The 16239-nt window shown below is 43.1% G+C and overlaps 1 protein-coding gene across 5 annotated transcripts in view; it reads right to left on the bottom strand.

The window, feature by feature from the left end:
• Positions 1-341: 341 nt before the first annotated feature.
• The window catches only part of LOC133137386 (retinoic acid receptor beta-like), a 125672-nt gene continuing 109774 nt past the window's right edge, over positions 342-16239 (bottom strand). For all 5 annotated transcript variants that reach the window (XM_061255633.1, XM_061255642.1, XM_061255670.1 and 2 more), the window contains 4 exons: positions 11465-11641; positions 5689-5893; positions 4922-5080; positions 342-3024 (listed from right to left, as the gene is read on the bottom strand). In XM_061255633.1, the coding sequence (XP_061111617.1) occupies positions 2795-3024; positions 4922-5080; positions 5689-5893; positions 11465-11641 (771 nt within the window). In that variant the 3' untranslated portion in view covers positions 342-2794. The remainder of the gene's footprint in view (positions 3025-4921; positions 5081-5688; positions 5894-11464; positions 11642-16239) is intronic.

Raw genomic sequence — 16239 nt, 5'->3', positions numbered from 1 at the left:
TTACCACGCATACACTGCATATGTCAGCTTCCGTTGCTACAATACATGTTCTTCAGAGATACACCTTACACACTGTGTCTTTCCCTACTGTGGCAACATCCTCGTAAATTGTAGCACTTCAGTGATTTTTCATAAGAAATTAATCTCCTGGGTTATTCAGTGTACTAGCAGCAATAGCAATAGCAGCAACATTATTGAGGTGATGGGCTCTTACCTGCTCATTTTGACTAGCTGTAGACAGAAACAATATGAACACACAAACACTTTATTCACATCATGAATTTCAAATAACTCTACATGTTTATTTTAAAATAAATATATTTTATTATTTTTCCAGGGGATTCAATGGTAAAGGTAAACAATATATGAACATGTAAGAAAAGATTGTTCTTGAACAGACAAGACCCAATGAAAATAGAGAACGGATAGTAGAACGTTAGATTACAGCCAAGTTCCCATGGAAACAAGCTTAGTCACCAAGAAAGCAATGGGATTATGAGTTAAAAATCTTTTGCAGTAGATATCTTTTGCTTTTTTTTCTTATTTTCTTTATTCTAGACTTGCTGTAACTTATGATAATGACTTCAAATGTACAATCTATTAGCAGTGCTACAACAATATGGTTGCTACTGATTTTGTCTCCTGTACATATTTCCTATCTGGCAGACACAGTAGTCAAACACTGTGAGGTGCGGTTGGACTATGTGAAAACGCCAACTGACACAATGGTGTGTGATTCGCACCAACAGCTGGTGATTGAACTTGTCTGAACAAGGGATTCTGGAAATTTGGGAATAAACAGTATGATGAGACAATTGCATTATTTTCTAGTAGCAAAGTTACAGTAATGAAATGACATTCATCAAGTGTTTAAGTCTTCAGCTTTTCCAACTTTCCTTTTTCTTCACTTACACAACATAGTGTAGACATTCTTTCCTTTAGTCTCTCCTAACTGGATACTAATCCCGCTTTTTTGAGACTGCAACATTACAGTATGTGTGAAACACAGTTTCAAAAGAAGACATTAAAGCTGTGTGTTGTCCTTTTCTTCCTTTACATTCTCAATACTACATTAATTCAAATATTGAAATTTGAAATCTAATTGTTTTCCTCCATTCTTGTCCATTACATGGTTACTGAGGTATTCTGGAGCTCGTCTGACAGGAAATGAAAGTGCAATGTTTTCAGGACAATGAGACAACAAATTGTGTATGACAACCTTTTCAGGCGATACCTTGTTATCTAGAGCCTTGTGGCTTAACAGCATTGTTTTGATGGAAAAATATGTCTATATATTTGTAGGATATTTACAATTTCACTGTTCTGAAGAAGAAATAAACATCTTAACGCAATCTCTGAACAATATTATTTTTTCACATTTAATGACAATCGGATGTATTTTTTTTTGTTTTTTTTTTTGAAATAATGTCTAATGTCCAACATGGACCCCATGCATATCAGCTATTGCTTAGTTGTCCTGTAAGTCCACGATTACCTACATGACCTGAAACACTAGACTAGCGACCGCCTGAGCCTTACTGCTCATGACATACAAAACCAACTGATCCTGTAAAACTTTGACCATGTTTTAGTAAAGTGAACCTAGTGATTAGTCCAGCTGTAACACTGAGTTCTTCCAAAACTTCAAAGTACAATAATGACTAATACATCGGGGTTCAATAAGTGCTTTGATACCTTATAATAATACCTTATAATAACAATCTGTAGTGACCCCAATGGCAGTAAATAGTCTGTGTGCTTTAGAGAGGTGACCACAGGATGAATTAATCGACATGCTGATCAATCAACCAAACCGTCAGTGTATCTCTGCCCTTATTTTATCTCTATTTTCATCTTTAATAATCATTATGAGCCCGATTAAACAAATAAAACCTGTATATTTAAAGCTGGATAGTCACTGATAATCACTTGGTGATCCGCATTGTGGTTGGTTCTGTATGTTCATGGTGCATTTTGTACTGCAGTGGTCCTAATCTCACTGTCAGATTACACTTACACTTTCCACACAGGAAATGTGACGGCGGCCATGCAGCACTTTTGAACATGACCCCCAAATGTATGCAATTCACCGGCCCGACTGGAGATGAGCGAGAGTCTTCGGTCAGAAGAACTGTCGATGTTAAGGCGGAAACAGAGCTGGCGGATATCGCCAAAGCCAAAAGCGGTCCCACTTCAGGGCGTAGCAGTATGGGAATGCCGACTTTAAAAATAAAAAAAACCACAACTTTAAATATAGCAACAAATATAAAATAGACTTCCTCACTAACTATATGCAAGAACATTCCATATATCCATTTTAAAGACTTTTGATAAGCCAGTTTTACCTTGAAGTATTGCCTTAAACGGGATCATATTTAAGACGACGAAAAAAGCACCACAACATACATCATAGAAACAGAAGTTTAACCATACAATGGTATGTACAATGTATGCTGATGAGAGAGGGCACTGATCCACTTACCAAGCTCTGCCCATCATGCATGTAAGAAATGTACACAATGGAGACCTGAAGGAGTTCGGCTTCGTGTAGACGCACGGCTGGATGGGGTGTCCTGATTTATCACGCACACACCCTCCAGCTGGAGACGGTAACATTAAGAGCTCAATAACAGTTATACACAAAGCACTGGTCCTTTTAGGCCTTAGTGTCATTAAAAAAGAGAGAGAGCGCGAGAGAGAGAGAGAGAAAGAGAGAGAGCGCGCTCGCTGCCCTGCCCTCCCCCTGTATTGTGCAAAGGAATGTCTGGGTTCTGCGGGGGCGGACTGGCCGGCCCTACGGCTCCTCGGCGGGTGGGGCGGTGGTGTCTGTGGACTCGGGGGACGAGGGCGAGGGTTTGGGGGCTTTGCTGCTGCTGGCCTTCTTCGGGCTGCCTGCCTCCGACCCCTGGCCCTCCTGCCCCTCCTCCTGGCCCTCCTGCCCCTCTGAGTTCTCCAGCATCTCCTGGATCAGCGGTGGCATGGAGCCCGGGATCTCCAGCTTTAACGTGATGACACGCTCCGCACCTGGGGGGTAACACCACACACTGTCACACACCGCCTACTGCTGCCTGGTCGTGGGTCTCATGGACCTCTGTGTGAACAGGCCTGGTCTAGATCTTAACCACCTACCGTGGCCTGGTCATGTGTCTTATGGACCTCTGTGTGAACAGCCCTGGTCTAGATCCTAACCGCCTACCGCTGCCTGGGCATGTCTTATGGACCTCTGTGTGAACAGCCCTGGTCTAGATCCTAACCGCCTACCGCTGCCTGGTCGTGGGTCTCATGGACCTCTGTGTGAACAGCCCTGGTCTAGATCCTAACCGCCTACCGCGGCCTGTTCGTGTGTCTTATGGACCTCTGTGTGAACAGCCCTGGTCTAGATCCTAACCGCCTACTGCTGCCTGGTCGTGGGTCTCATGGACCTCTGTGTGAACAGCCCTGGTCTAGATCCTAACCGCCTACCGCTGTCTGGGCATGTCTCATGGGCCTCTGTGTGAACAGCCCTGGTCTAGATCCTAACCGCCTACCGCGGCCTGGTCGTGTGTCTTATGGACCTCTGTGTGAACAGCCCTGGTCTAGATCCTAACCACCTACCGCAGCCTGGTCGTGTGTCTTATGGACCTCTGTGTGAACAGCCCTGGTCTAGATCCTAACCGCCTACTGCTGCCTGGTCGTGGGTCTCATGGACCTCTGTGTGAACAGCCCTGGTCTAGATCCTAACCGCCTACCGCTGCCTGGGCATGTCTCATGGGCCTCTGTGTGAACAGCCCTGGTCTAGATCCTAACCGCCTACCGCGGCCTGGTCGTGTGTCTTATGGACCTCTGTGTGAACAGCCCTGGTCTAGATCCTAACCGCCTACCGCTGCCTGGTTCACACAGGTCCATGAGACTACAGCAGTGATGTTGAAGCACTAAAGCAATACGTTGATTAAAAACTTTTTTTCCCATCAATAGGTAATCAACAAAGAGAGGCTAATAATTCAGAGAATATTTAACAATAAAAGCTCTAATGTCTGCCAAACTACTGTGGGAAAAACTGGATATTGCCAGATAGTTAACTCTGGAATGATCTCCAAGGGAGTTCTTTTATTTTACTACTGGAAACTTCAAGGCGTCAGTATTACAGGAAGAAATCCTACTGAAAGCCTGTTCTTTCACTACATAAAAGCAGAGACTCCAGGTTCTGAAAGTTCCTGTTGAAAAGTAGATGCAGTCTTGAAGAAGCTTATGAGAGGGTAAAAGTGATAAAGTATGAAGGTTCAGAACTTAAATTTAGTCTGAATTATTATTGCACTGCAAGACTTCAGACACACTCCTCAGAAATGTGCCTTCATTATCCTCTCATAGCAGTCGCTACATGGACAGCCAAAGAGAGGCATATGAAGCTTACCCCAATATCCCTCAAACTCACCAAGATGGTATAATAAAATGCACCTATTGGGTAATCAACTGCGTTCATCAGTATTTCAGGCCACTGCAGGTATTTACAGCTTTAAATAGACTATACTTATAGTATACTTATTGATCACAGCTGTCACTGCTTCCAAGAGCCTTCCCAGCTGTTGTAGCTCACACTTGGCTCAGCAATGTGGGCTGGGGAACCAGTAAAAAAAACCCTAGCAACCACCTGAAAAACTCCAAACGTCATAACTACAAACCAAAAAACCAACTAAAAAGACAACCTACCAACAACAAAATCCCAAACTACCAACTAAAAACCGTAACCACAAACTAAAAAAACACTACCTACCAACCCAAAAAAACCCATAACCACCAAATAATAAAAACCACAACTAACGCCATAGACTTCCACAGCTGGATATAATAAAATAAGTGAGTCAATGACAAACAATCTGATGTTTCTTTATTCTCTGGCTCATGGTGTTTGGTGAGCCGTGCAGATGAACAGGAGAGCGCTCACCTTTAGCGCTGATGCTGCGCAGGTCTGTGATCTTCATGAGGATTTTGGGGAACATGTGTGGCTTGCTGGGCCGGCGCTTACGTATGTAGATCTTCAGAGCCTCCAGTAGGGGCTCCTGCAGCTTGTCCACCTTCGAGGCCTCCTCCAGGTCCTGTCGATCTGAGAGCAGGAGAGGAAAACCCAGCTAAAGAGCTCCCTCCCACAGGAAACACTACTGCTGAATAAGAGCCATATGGAACCTATATCTTTTTAACCAGGTTGCAGGTAGAGACACACAAAATTGAGGTTGCTTTGCAACACAGACTATAAAGAAAAACATAAACACCTAAAACATCACTAAATACAGGGTACTTTCTGAATTCATTGTGTTCCAGTATGCAATGAATCAGTATAGATATGATAGAAGATTTTTTTCCATGGATTTGGGACTGTCATAACCTACATGGCCAGATGATGGCAGTGTGTGCACACATAATCAACATGATCCTACCATTTGAAGGAATCTCACTCCAGCTAATGAAAACTTTATTTTCGTAGCATATTAACCACTGATATTTCTCTGGATTAATCTAGCAGGGAATGATACATTTGCACACATCTTTGGGTCCAGTGCCTTTACATAGTGACCTACAGTGATAATTGCGATTCTTTCTCCTAATGAGTCTGTGGCACCAGGCTTCAGACAGGAACATCCTGGAGGCTGGTCCTGGCTGGATGACAGTGGAAATGCGCCGCGGGCTAACGGCTAACGCAGGAGGGTGCACTACCTCCTGAAATGAGGCAGATGGCGCTGAGGAGGCCACTCTCCGTGTCGTCCATCTCCAGCGGGAGCAGCTGATTGGCGAAGGTGAAGACCAGGTCGGTGAGCGGTCCGAAGCCGGCGTTGTGCATCTGCGTGCGGTTGAGGGTCAGGCCGTCGGAGAAGGTCATGGTGTCCTGGTCAGGGGTGTACCTGGTACAGATCCGCAGAATCTACACAGACAAGGGGGATCCAAAGTCTTCAAAGTGTCCGCCAATCAAAAAACACAGACCAGAACTTCTGCTGTGAATTTGCTTACATCCATTAAATACAGACTGCATACCTTGCAGTTTTTGCCCATGCGATCTCAATACAAAGGGCTATGAATATGCATGCAGTTGGTATAATCTGACAAAAAGGATTAAATAATGGTTTCAAATATACAGTATTTATTGAACCCATTTTGAATGCTCAGGATAATCCGGATTATTCTTTAACAATAAAATGTTGAGGGAAAATATAGAGATAGTTTATTCTGAATTGCAGTGCTGGGCATACCATAGCACTGCAGGATTAGCAACACATAAATAAGGGAGGAGACAATATCACATCATTTAACAAATATTCTAGCAAACCAACATTTATATATGAGAATGTAAGCAGTTCCTGTGAACAAAATGGTTTCCAGTTATCTGCCATTCTTACTTTGCATCCTTTTTTAATATGGAAAATGTATTTCAAAGTAACGCACACAATGTGCAGTATTTTTGAAAAATGATGCACTTATGGTGTCTAATTGCATCTATATTATTCTTAGAAGTTCTCAGAAACACCACCACATACCTGCAAATGGCAGAGGGCACTTTTTGCTTAATTATCACAATATGGGACACAACCAAGTTAAAGCACCAAAAAGGAATACGTTTAGAAATGTAAAATATTTGAGTTAGACAATGATCAAGGGGCCCAAGTCTTTAAAGGCACAATGTGCTATCTTTTTCAGAAATTTTAGTAATTATAGTACAACTTTTTTTATATACAAATGTAACAGTTTAAATTGGTGTTATTGTTCTTTTTGTTCAGTAGACTCATTTTGGTTTTCTATTCTAACCTGGAAGTACAGTAACATTTCCCCACGAGACACAATCAAAGGGCAACAGCATTCCCCAAACCTAGGTCTGCTGTAGGAACTCCGTAACCCCTTGACTTTCATTGGAATGATAAATTGCATCCAACATATTTTCCATACAATTTTATTTTCCAACCAAGCTTCAACAATTCATTAAAATGGTGGACAGCTGTCAATTGAGAGAAACCCTGACCCTGCCAGTTTCCCGCAGAAATAATGAAAGGGCTCTGCTCCTCTCTAGACGCTGGCAGTGGAACAGCCCAGTTCATGTCCTGCGAGCACTTCCAAATTCTCTTTTGGCACTCTCACTAACAAACTACCAAATGCGTGCACTGAATACAAACCGTGTTGTCCCAAATATTCATTCCTCATAATAACCACTGTCATTAAAAGATCAGAAAACATATTTTCATGAATATGAACTAAACTCCCAGACTGGAGGGGGAAACCCCACATACGCCCCATTCCGCAGAGAGCATAACCAGTGAGCTTCCTCCACTTCTCATGGATTTAGACTTTCACAATGAATATGTGTATTCAATTTGAGCATGCATTATTAACGAGCCATTACATGTTAATGACACAAAAAGAACAGCTGAGGTGATGCGGAGACATTGGGTCACATGCTGAATCAGTGTGAATAGTACTAATTCTCTGGAGACACACACAGTAGAACAGAGTGCTGAGCAGGGTGTCTAGAGCCTCATTCACCATGTGGACCCTGAACCCTGCTGAGAGGTTCTGATCCACACTCACAGTCTGAACCCTGCTGTGAGGTTCTGATCCACACTCAGTCTGAACCCTGCTGAGAGGTTCTGACCCACACTCGCTGTCTGAGGCTGAGAGGTTCTGATCCACACTCGCAGTCTGAACCCTGCTGAGAGGTTCTGATCCACACTCGCAGTCTGAACCCTGCTGAGAGGTTCTGATCCACACTCACAGTCTGAACCCTGGTGAGAGGTTCTGACCCACACTCGCTGCCTGAGGCTGAGAGGTTCTGACCCACACTCACAGTCTGAACCCTGCTGAGAGGTTCTGACCCACACTCACAGTCTGAACCCTGCTGAGAGGTTCTGACCCACACTCCCAGTCTGAACCCTGCTGAGAGGTTCTGACCCACATTCACAGTCTGAACCCTGCTGAGAGGTTCTGACCCACACTCGCAGTCTGAACCCTGCTGAGAGGTTCTGATCCACACTCGCAGTCTGAACCCTGCTGAGAGGTTCTGATCCACACTCACAGTCTGAACCCTGCTGAGAGGTTCTGATCCACACTCACAGTCTGAACCCTGCTGAGAGGTTCTGATCCACACTCACAGTCTGAACCCTGCTGTGAGGTTCTGACCCACACTCACAGTCTGAACCCTGCTGAGAGGTTCTGATCCACACTCGCTGTCTGAGGCTGAGAGGTTCTGATCCACACTCGCAGTCTGAACCCTGCTGAGAGGTTCTGACCCACACTCGCAGTCTGAGGCTGAGGTTCTGACACACACTCACAGTCTGAGGCTGAGAGGTTCTGACCCACACTCACAGTCTGAACCCTGCTGAGAGGTTCTGACCCACACTCGCTGTCTGAGGCTGAGAGGTTCTGACCCACACTCCCAGTCTGAATCCTGCTGAGAGGTTCTGATCCACACTCCCAGTCTGAGGCTGTGAGGTTCTGACCCACACGGCTCGGTTTCCCCCGCGTCACGGTGCAGTAACCAGGCTGCTGGTGAGATGTCTCTTTCTGTGTTTGAACAGTGTCGCAGAGGGCCCAATGTCACACGCCTTTCAGGGTCAAACGCTGGTCCCAGCAGCACTGCATTGGTGCAGCAGGGGCTCCCAACAGCCAGTCTGGCCTGGCAGCATGTCACGCACTAATCTACTGCAGCAGACAGCTCAATTCTCACTCCCCTTCACAACTCAGATTCAAAATTAAACATGCATACACACGGGGCTGGGGAAAATACTTCACAGTTTTAAAAAGAAATAGAGAAAAAAATATGTATGTATATTACATATTTTTATAATACAACAATATATATTGTTTTCTTTTTTTAATAGGTGTGTGTACAACACACACCACACCCTGGGACGGCTTTGAACAGACTGCAGTGGGAGTGCTGAGAAGGCAGGCTTTGATGGGGATTGGGGAGGACGCTGTTGACACTGAATGGCAGCAGCGACAGCAGGATGAAACGGAATAAAACATGCTGGCTGTGACTCACACAGGCCAGGCCCACAAAGACTGCCTGTTTGATGCCTCCTTTCAGGCCTCAGACGGATGTTCAAAAGGACAATGCAGGAGGAGCGCCAGTCAATTGTCAAAAAAGACTTTTTTTTTTTGTTTTTTTGAAAAAGGAATGAGATATCTGCCTTCTCCAGGAAGGTTGGAGCATTCTCTGAGCTGGAACTCCAGGGTCATGTGCTGTTCACCTCCTGCGCTTAACTGGTTAAGCGTGAGGATGGGCAGATACAGATACGGTCATTTGCAGCAAACCAGTAGCAATAGAACCTGTAATGCAGTTGCGGTCTTTTACAGTGTGCCCCCTGTTCTGATCTTCCAACATGCTCTATTACCCAATCACCACCCATACCTGTAATACTAAGCCAGGTAGCCAATAATGTGTGTGGAAAAATTATGGTGAAACTAGTCATTGGGCATGCATTGGAAATAGACCAACCTTCTGCATGTGTAAAAGAGCTTGAATTTTTTATACACACATGAATACTGGTCACAAAATTACATTTAAGGACACACTGAAAATGAAAAAATGTGAAGCATGTTAATTTTTCCAATGGACCTTGTATTAAATTATCTGAGCCTTTCCAAAGGGTTACTTGATTGCAAAAATGAACTGAAAATGAACAAGGATGAGTAAAAACTGCAGAAGAGGAGGCAGAGATGAGTTTGCCAGTGTACCTTCCCAGTATACTGCTGTAAAGAAGTTTAAAGATGAAGTGTGTCTAGACTGATTTACTTTTCACCTTGTCCTTGAAGAACAGAAGAGATCATCAAAGCCTCGCCTAAACTTCCTGTTCAGACAGCAGGCAACCTTTCTGGAGCGCAGTTTGAATTTTAATATATTTTTTCAATTATGCATTACAGGACAGGACACTATTCCGTTGAAACTTTTATCCTTCTTAAAACTTTAAATCAAAATAATACTCATAGTACAGGCATAAAATAATGACCTGTGAAAATAATGGGCAAGTTGTAGCAGGAACTCCAGCAGTAGCATGTTTTCTCCAGAGAAGCAGGCTATGTGAAACTCAAGGTGTAACAACTGACCTCTGTTATAACTGTTTCATTAGCATTCAAATAATATTAAACTCAGGAATGTCTGCAGTAGATTAATACAAATAATGCAAAAGAAATGCTTACGAGCAATGGCCAAATGTTAAAAGTACTGAAGTACAAGAGCCACATGCAGATGATAATCTTTCACTGCAGACTGATTTGTTTGTAAATAAATGGGGAAAAAACCATGATGACTGCATTTAAAGGAATTGAGACTAAGGACTAATGTCTACCCAAGAGTCAGGCCAAGGCTTAGGATAAATTACTTGGAGACACTACATGAACCCATTCTCATGAGTCATGACTGTTCAATGGCAAGTGACACATACGCATACAGAACTCCTCGTCTTCAGCAAAGTGTAACTTTGTGAAGGAGCACTTGTTCAGGCTTCTGAGGCAAAGCATGCACCCTCTAGCCAGTGACTATCTTCCACACGAGCTCTAATTACAGCCTTATCTCTGAGCAGCAATAACCAGCAGCTTGTGGGCAACTGGGATATAGTGCTGCTGTAGCACAACTCTGATTTGAACCCAGCTTTCCTGTGGTGGATCCAAGTCAACTGTGTCCAGCTGTGATTGTCTCACTCTCTTAGCTGGCTAATGACATAGCCTGGGCTCACACCCAAGCCCATGGCCAGTCCATTTTCTGAAGCCAGAAAGTAGCTCTTTCAAAGATATCCATGTCCAAACTATCACCACAGAATGCAAGGACATTCAACAAGCTCTGTTACACTTGTGCTTATTTTTATTATCACACCACACACATTTCTACGTCTACTGCCTCTGTCTATGAACAGAGATTTAGGTCAAGGAAAACATGATAAACTGTGACAAAAATATTGTACAGTCATTAGTTATTAATTCACCTGATATGAAAGCTCTGCAAAGCCCTGATAGCTGAAGATGGTTGCCGATTTCACAGCTCAGAAATCTGCCGCCACCCCCCAAGCCCCCGTTAATCAAATCACAGCCTCTCCAGCTGCATCCCCAGTAAACTGTGCTCAGAGATCACGCCCTGCTTCCGTCTGTCCGTCTCTGCCTCTTCATATCTTCTCATCCTTCTCAAAGTCTTAATTAAACAAAAATCTCAATTTCAATGAAAGATGAAGAACTTTAATTAAGACCAATTGACACTGGAAAAAAACTGTGTCTCTGGGGAAAAGGGTTGCAGAAGAACCCTGATGTACACGTGAGAAATAACTCTGTAGCGCTGCTCAATACGGACTCAACCAGAAGAGGTGTCATTTCTGTGGGAGGTCTTGCTTTCAAGGACATCAGAGGAATGCACATACATATGGTCATGCCCATACGCGCAAGTGCACCCACGCAGTCACGTGTGCAAATGCACGTGCGTCTCATGCATGTGAACGTCAACACCAGAAACAGCACCTACCAGAATGTCCAAACAGGCAGCCTTGAGGAGCGTGATTTGGTCAGCAATGGTCAGCCCAGTGAAGCCAGGCACTCTCTTAGCAAATTCCACAATTTTGATAATGCACTTGGTGGCCAGTTCACTGAATTTGTCCCACAGGCCGAGGTCCAGTCGTATGCGGTGGTCTGCGCTGGAGTTCTGGAGAGAGAGAGAGAAAGAGAGAGTGAGAGAGTGAGAAAGAGTGAGACAGAGAGTGAGAGTGAGAGAGGAGAGCGTGAGACACGCAGACACAGTCACTGAGCAAACATTTTACTTGCTCACAGACATCCAATAGTTTCCCCCAATATTCCCCAGCACACCACCAGGGTAAATAAGACACAGTTAGGATTCTGCATCAGATAATAGACCTGCTCATTTTAGAGTCTGCCAGTGTTCTACGGTCACAAATAAATTTGGTGACAGTTTTATTGGGAAGGCAATCAAGTAAATATTATGGCATTTCGTAAAACTGTAGCTCAACAAAACCTAAAATTGTTATTTTAAAATAAAATTCAAATATCCTTTGAATTCCAAGTGCACTTAGAGTGCACTCCGAGCGGTTTGCTTGGTTTTCCAGAGCCCACCCTCCCCCGGGCGGTGACGGCTGTATGAATCAATGAAGAGAACAGCAGGGGGTGAGTTCTGCTTTGAGCTCTCCATACCCTCGGTAATTACATTCAAATCCCATGCAGTCTGCTACCACTTCTTCAGATCAGTACTTTGTTAAATGCTGTGTGTAACACTAGGCACTATGACTTAAATCACATTTTCCCAACATACAAAATAAAGCTTAATAAATAATAGAATAGAAAACACAAAGATGTTCATCACATTTTCTGACAAAACAAAGCTACAAAGATGTACAGTACGCATGTTATTTTCTTCTCACCAGACTGGATCCAGGCAGTGGAATGAATCACTGTGATTCACAGACGGAAACAAAGCTGGGAGGTTACTAGTAAGATCTTTGAAGTGACAGTGGGCAACGGTGTAAATCAATGGCAAAGCCAGGAGAGGCAGGGAGGTGGACTTTGATGTCAGCCCATTAACAAATGGAGGACATCCCAGGGGCCTTCCTTCAAGTCCCACAACAAGAGCCCTACACTCACACAGGGAAGTGAGAGAGGGAGAGAGGGAGCGACTGAGACAGAGAGGAACTGGGATAGAAATTAGGAGAATGGGGGAACTGGGAAAGATGAAAGGGAGATGGAGAAAGAGAGAAAGCAAAGCAGCTGGGAGAGAAAGTGGCGGAAGAAAAGGGGACAGTGAGAGGAGTGAAATGAAGAGGAAGCGAAAGGGCACTTTTAAAAAGGAAGAGGAAGAGGCACTTTCTGCACCCGGCCCTCCATGAATAATAGATTAGCCCACGAATGGGAGGTGTGTAAACATCACTTCATCTCGCCTCTGCTAATCGCTTAAGTCAACAGAGTTAATTGCTTAGTTAATGAACTGTGAGCTTGGTCTGAAAGAGGCTCGCTGGCAAACAGCAGCATGGTTTTGACATTACTCTGACGTTTCCGAAGACCCTGTCTAAATCCTGCCATTCTAGGCATCTTCCCCTTCCCTGCTTATCGAGCAGTCTCAAAAACAGTGGCGAGGGACGGATGAAATGCAGATAACTTCATTCTTTTTTTTTTTTTTTAAGTGGGGAAAAAAAGTGCAGAGATTTAATTTGCTCATCTATTTTTTGTCATCCTCCACAGTGCTACTAGGCATCCATCAGTGCTTCGCCTTTGATGAGAAACTGAGATTGAGCACTGGGGCTCAGGGCTCAGCAGAAACACACTACACGTCTTTATTCTAACGCGTCAGGATGGGTTTGCAGAGACGGACAGATGGGGGAGAATGAGCGAGCGAAAGAGAGAGTGAGGGAGTGCAGCTTGGTGAATCTGGTTAGAGGCTAGGTTACACAACAAGCAGCGCCCATCGCGAGTGGAAAACGTCTGGTCTGTAAAATATCGGATTGAGTGTTTATTTGTTTGTTTTTTGAGCATTTACCCCAAACAGCCGATATGTTCTGGCTCATTGAACTTGTGCAGTGGCACAGCTTAGTTAGCACACCAGGAAGTGATGTCACTCGCTCGCGGCTAACTTACGGTGAGTATACTGAGCATACACTTTAGCCCTGCCACGCTCGGGGCTAACTTACATCGAGTACAGCATTACTTAGACAGTGATTATACACTTTAGGCCTGCCTAAAGGGGTGACCCGAATGAGTGCATGCATGCGTGGATACGTGCGTAAAAAGAAGAATGACCAGACTTCAAACAATGTTTTCAGATATCTCCAAACACCAGTCATTTCAAAATGGAAGCTAATAAATGGCCAATACTACAGATTAACAACATGAAACAGACTACATCACCCATTTGAGGTACATGCTCTAAATTCAGTGTCATTATCTGATAAATAGGATCCTCTCAGAGAAATTATTACTGCTAGCCTATATGCTAACTGCATACAACTGACAATATCTCTTTTTCATTTTCACAGATAGCATAAACATCAAGTTTACATCACATATTTTTGACTGTAGTGTAAGAGCGATTGAGAAAAGGGGCCTGTATGACAGGCGGTGGCTTTTAATCTGCGCTGAGAGGCGCTCATACGGACTGCAGCCTCTCACAAATGGATTGCCACTCCACGGAATAAATTCCTTCGCTGCAGACAGTGAGGGCGTCGTAGAGAGGATCTATTTTCGCTCTCTGGAGAGCACTAGATGGGGAGAAATAGCACTAAATATTACCTTCGGTTAAGTGAAACACACATTATAGCCGTGCTTAAATCACTCAGAATGAGCTCAGTGGCAATCGGCAGCTACACTGTTTCACTGACAGCCACCGTCTCCGAACGGGCTAATGGGCCGTGTAAGCCTGGCTGTTGTTGGAGTTGTCCAGGTCTGGAGAACTGAGTCGGCCATCTTAACGGTCCCCGAACAGCCATAAAGGGGACGTAGTTCTGCACCTGTGGACTGATCTTTCCAAATCCAGCTCAACCATCCAACAGGTCCAAAGATGTAATGGGTTTACATTAAAACCTTGCGTTCATCCAAAGGTGTAATTTTAAAATACTTTATTCTTTTTAATTTTAAAAAGTTGGAATTAATCATTTTCCATTTTTTTACATTTTAGTTCATACAATCTACATGAATAAGTATTCCTTCTTATATATTTATACTGTATACTGTATTTCCTATTCAATCCTATCCACAGCGAGTTTGCAGCCTGTTATCCCCTATGGCCATTCTTTTGTCTTAATTAAAACAACTTGGATGTTTTGTACATCATCAGTACTGTCAATAACAAAACCCACATAAAATACTTTTATGATTTTGGTTCAGCCGGAGGATGACATGCTCAATTTTATTGATGAAAGTAATTATCTGTCACAAATAACATTTTTATTAGATCGAGCCCTCTGAAATGAACAGCCACAGAAGCACTCCTCGGAGTAATGAATATATAAACCAACTTAAACTAGGCCCTGAATATTTCACAATATAATTGGAATGCTGTACTAATCTGGGGACAGCTAATCTTCCTTTACATTTTGAATGAAGTTTTGGGTTTAAATAATGAGAGCTCTCATCAGTCTGAGAAAAACAGACTCAATGAACATTGATAATTACATGACCCAGAAGAAGACTTAATTTAGCTCGTACTGAAAGGCTTTTGCAGAGCAAACTTGTCAACCAGTATAACCTCATGACTGCAGGGCAATTGGGCAAACATTTACATGCAGCAATGTCATTTTCTGTGCAGAAAACAGCTGTGTTGGGAACTGGCTAAGGACATAGGACCTGACAGCAGAGTCAAACACAAAACAAGTCATTTGATGAAAATAATGAAGTGAGCTATTGGTTGTTTTTATAGCCCTAGCCAAGCAATTTTGCACGAATGAACAGATGCAAATTGGCCAATAAATTATTTTCACAACAAATAATGTTGCAAATCAATATGATATGGTTTCAAGGTAGTACATATAAACATATAGCATTCTTAATGAGTTATAAAACTGAAACAAATAAATAAAATTAAAGCAAATAAATGTACACTATTTATTTACCTACCTTATTTATACCTTTATACTAAGATGTGTGGGTCTTTCAATGTAGATAAAATGGTGGCATGTGTATTAACATTTTTGAGTATTTCATGTAGTTATGTAACTGATTTCATGTTTCATGAGACTTTATCTAATGTTTTATTTCTACTACAAAGTTAGCTTGTTTTCAGGGACTTATGGTAACATACTGTTACATACTGCAGCGAACACATCTTAATTTACAGGCCAGGACTAGTCAGCCAGTGTCTGTATGCAGTGCCTGTACTGTGACTTCATGTATCTGTGTAGCATAGATGAATACAAAGTGAAAGAACTGCTAATAAACTGCTAAATCAACTCTTTCAAACAAAGTGTTATGACACCTCTTCTAGCTGCAGGGAGAGCAGGCACAGGCACTTTGAAAGGAGAGAAAAAGAAAATCACACAAAATATCATGTGCCACTCAAATGCAGACTTTCTGACATACCGTCTGTCATACAGCGGAAGAGATACAGTGGATCCTCCGGAGACAAGCTGTCAGAATGTGTGCTCTTCAGTATTTTAAAATAATTTCTTCTATTGGGGAATAGTCCCAACACACCACAACGGCAAAAAATGTCAACGTTGGCAATCTTACAGAAAGTAAATCCTAACAATGGGCTCAATGTTTACCTACAAGTCACCATCTCATCACAATCTACCTGTAAACCTG

The sequence above is a fragment of the Conger conger genome, chromosome 1, assembly GCF_963514075.1.
Source record: "Conger conger chromosome 1, fConCon1.1, whole genome shotgun sequence".
Classification (NCBI taxonomy): domain Eukaryota; kingdom Metazoa; phylum Chordata; class Actinopteri; order Anguilliformes; family Congridae; genus Conger; species Conger conger.
This window is presented reverse-complemented; position numbering and strand designations above follow the sequence as displayed.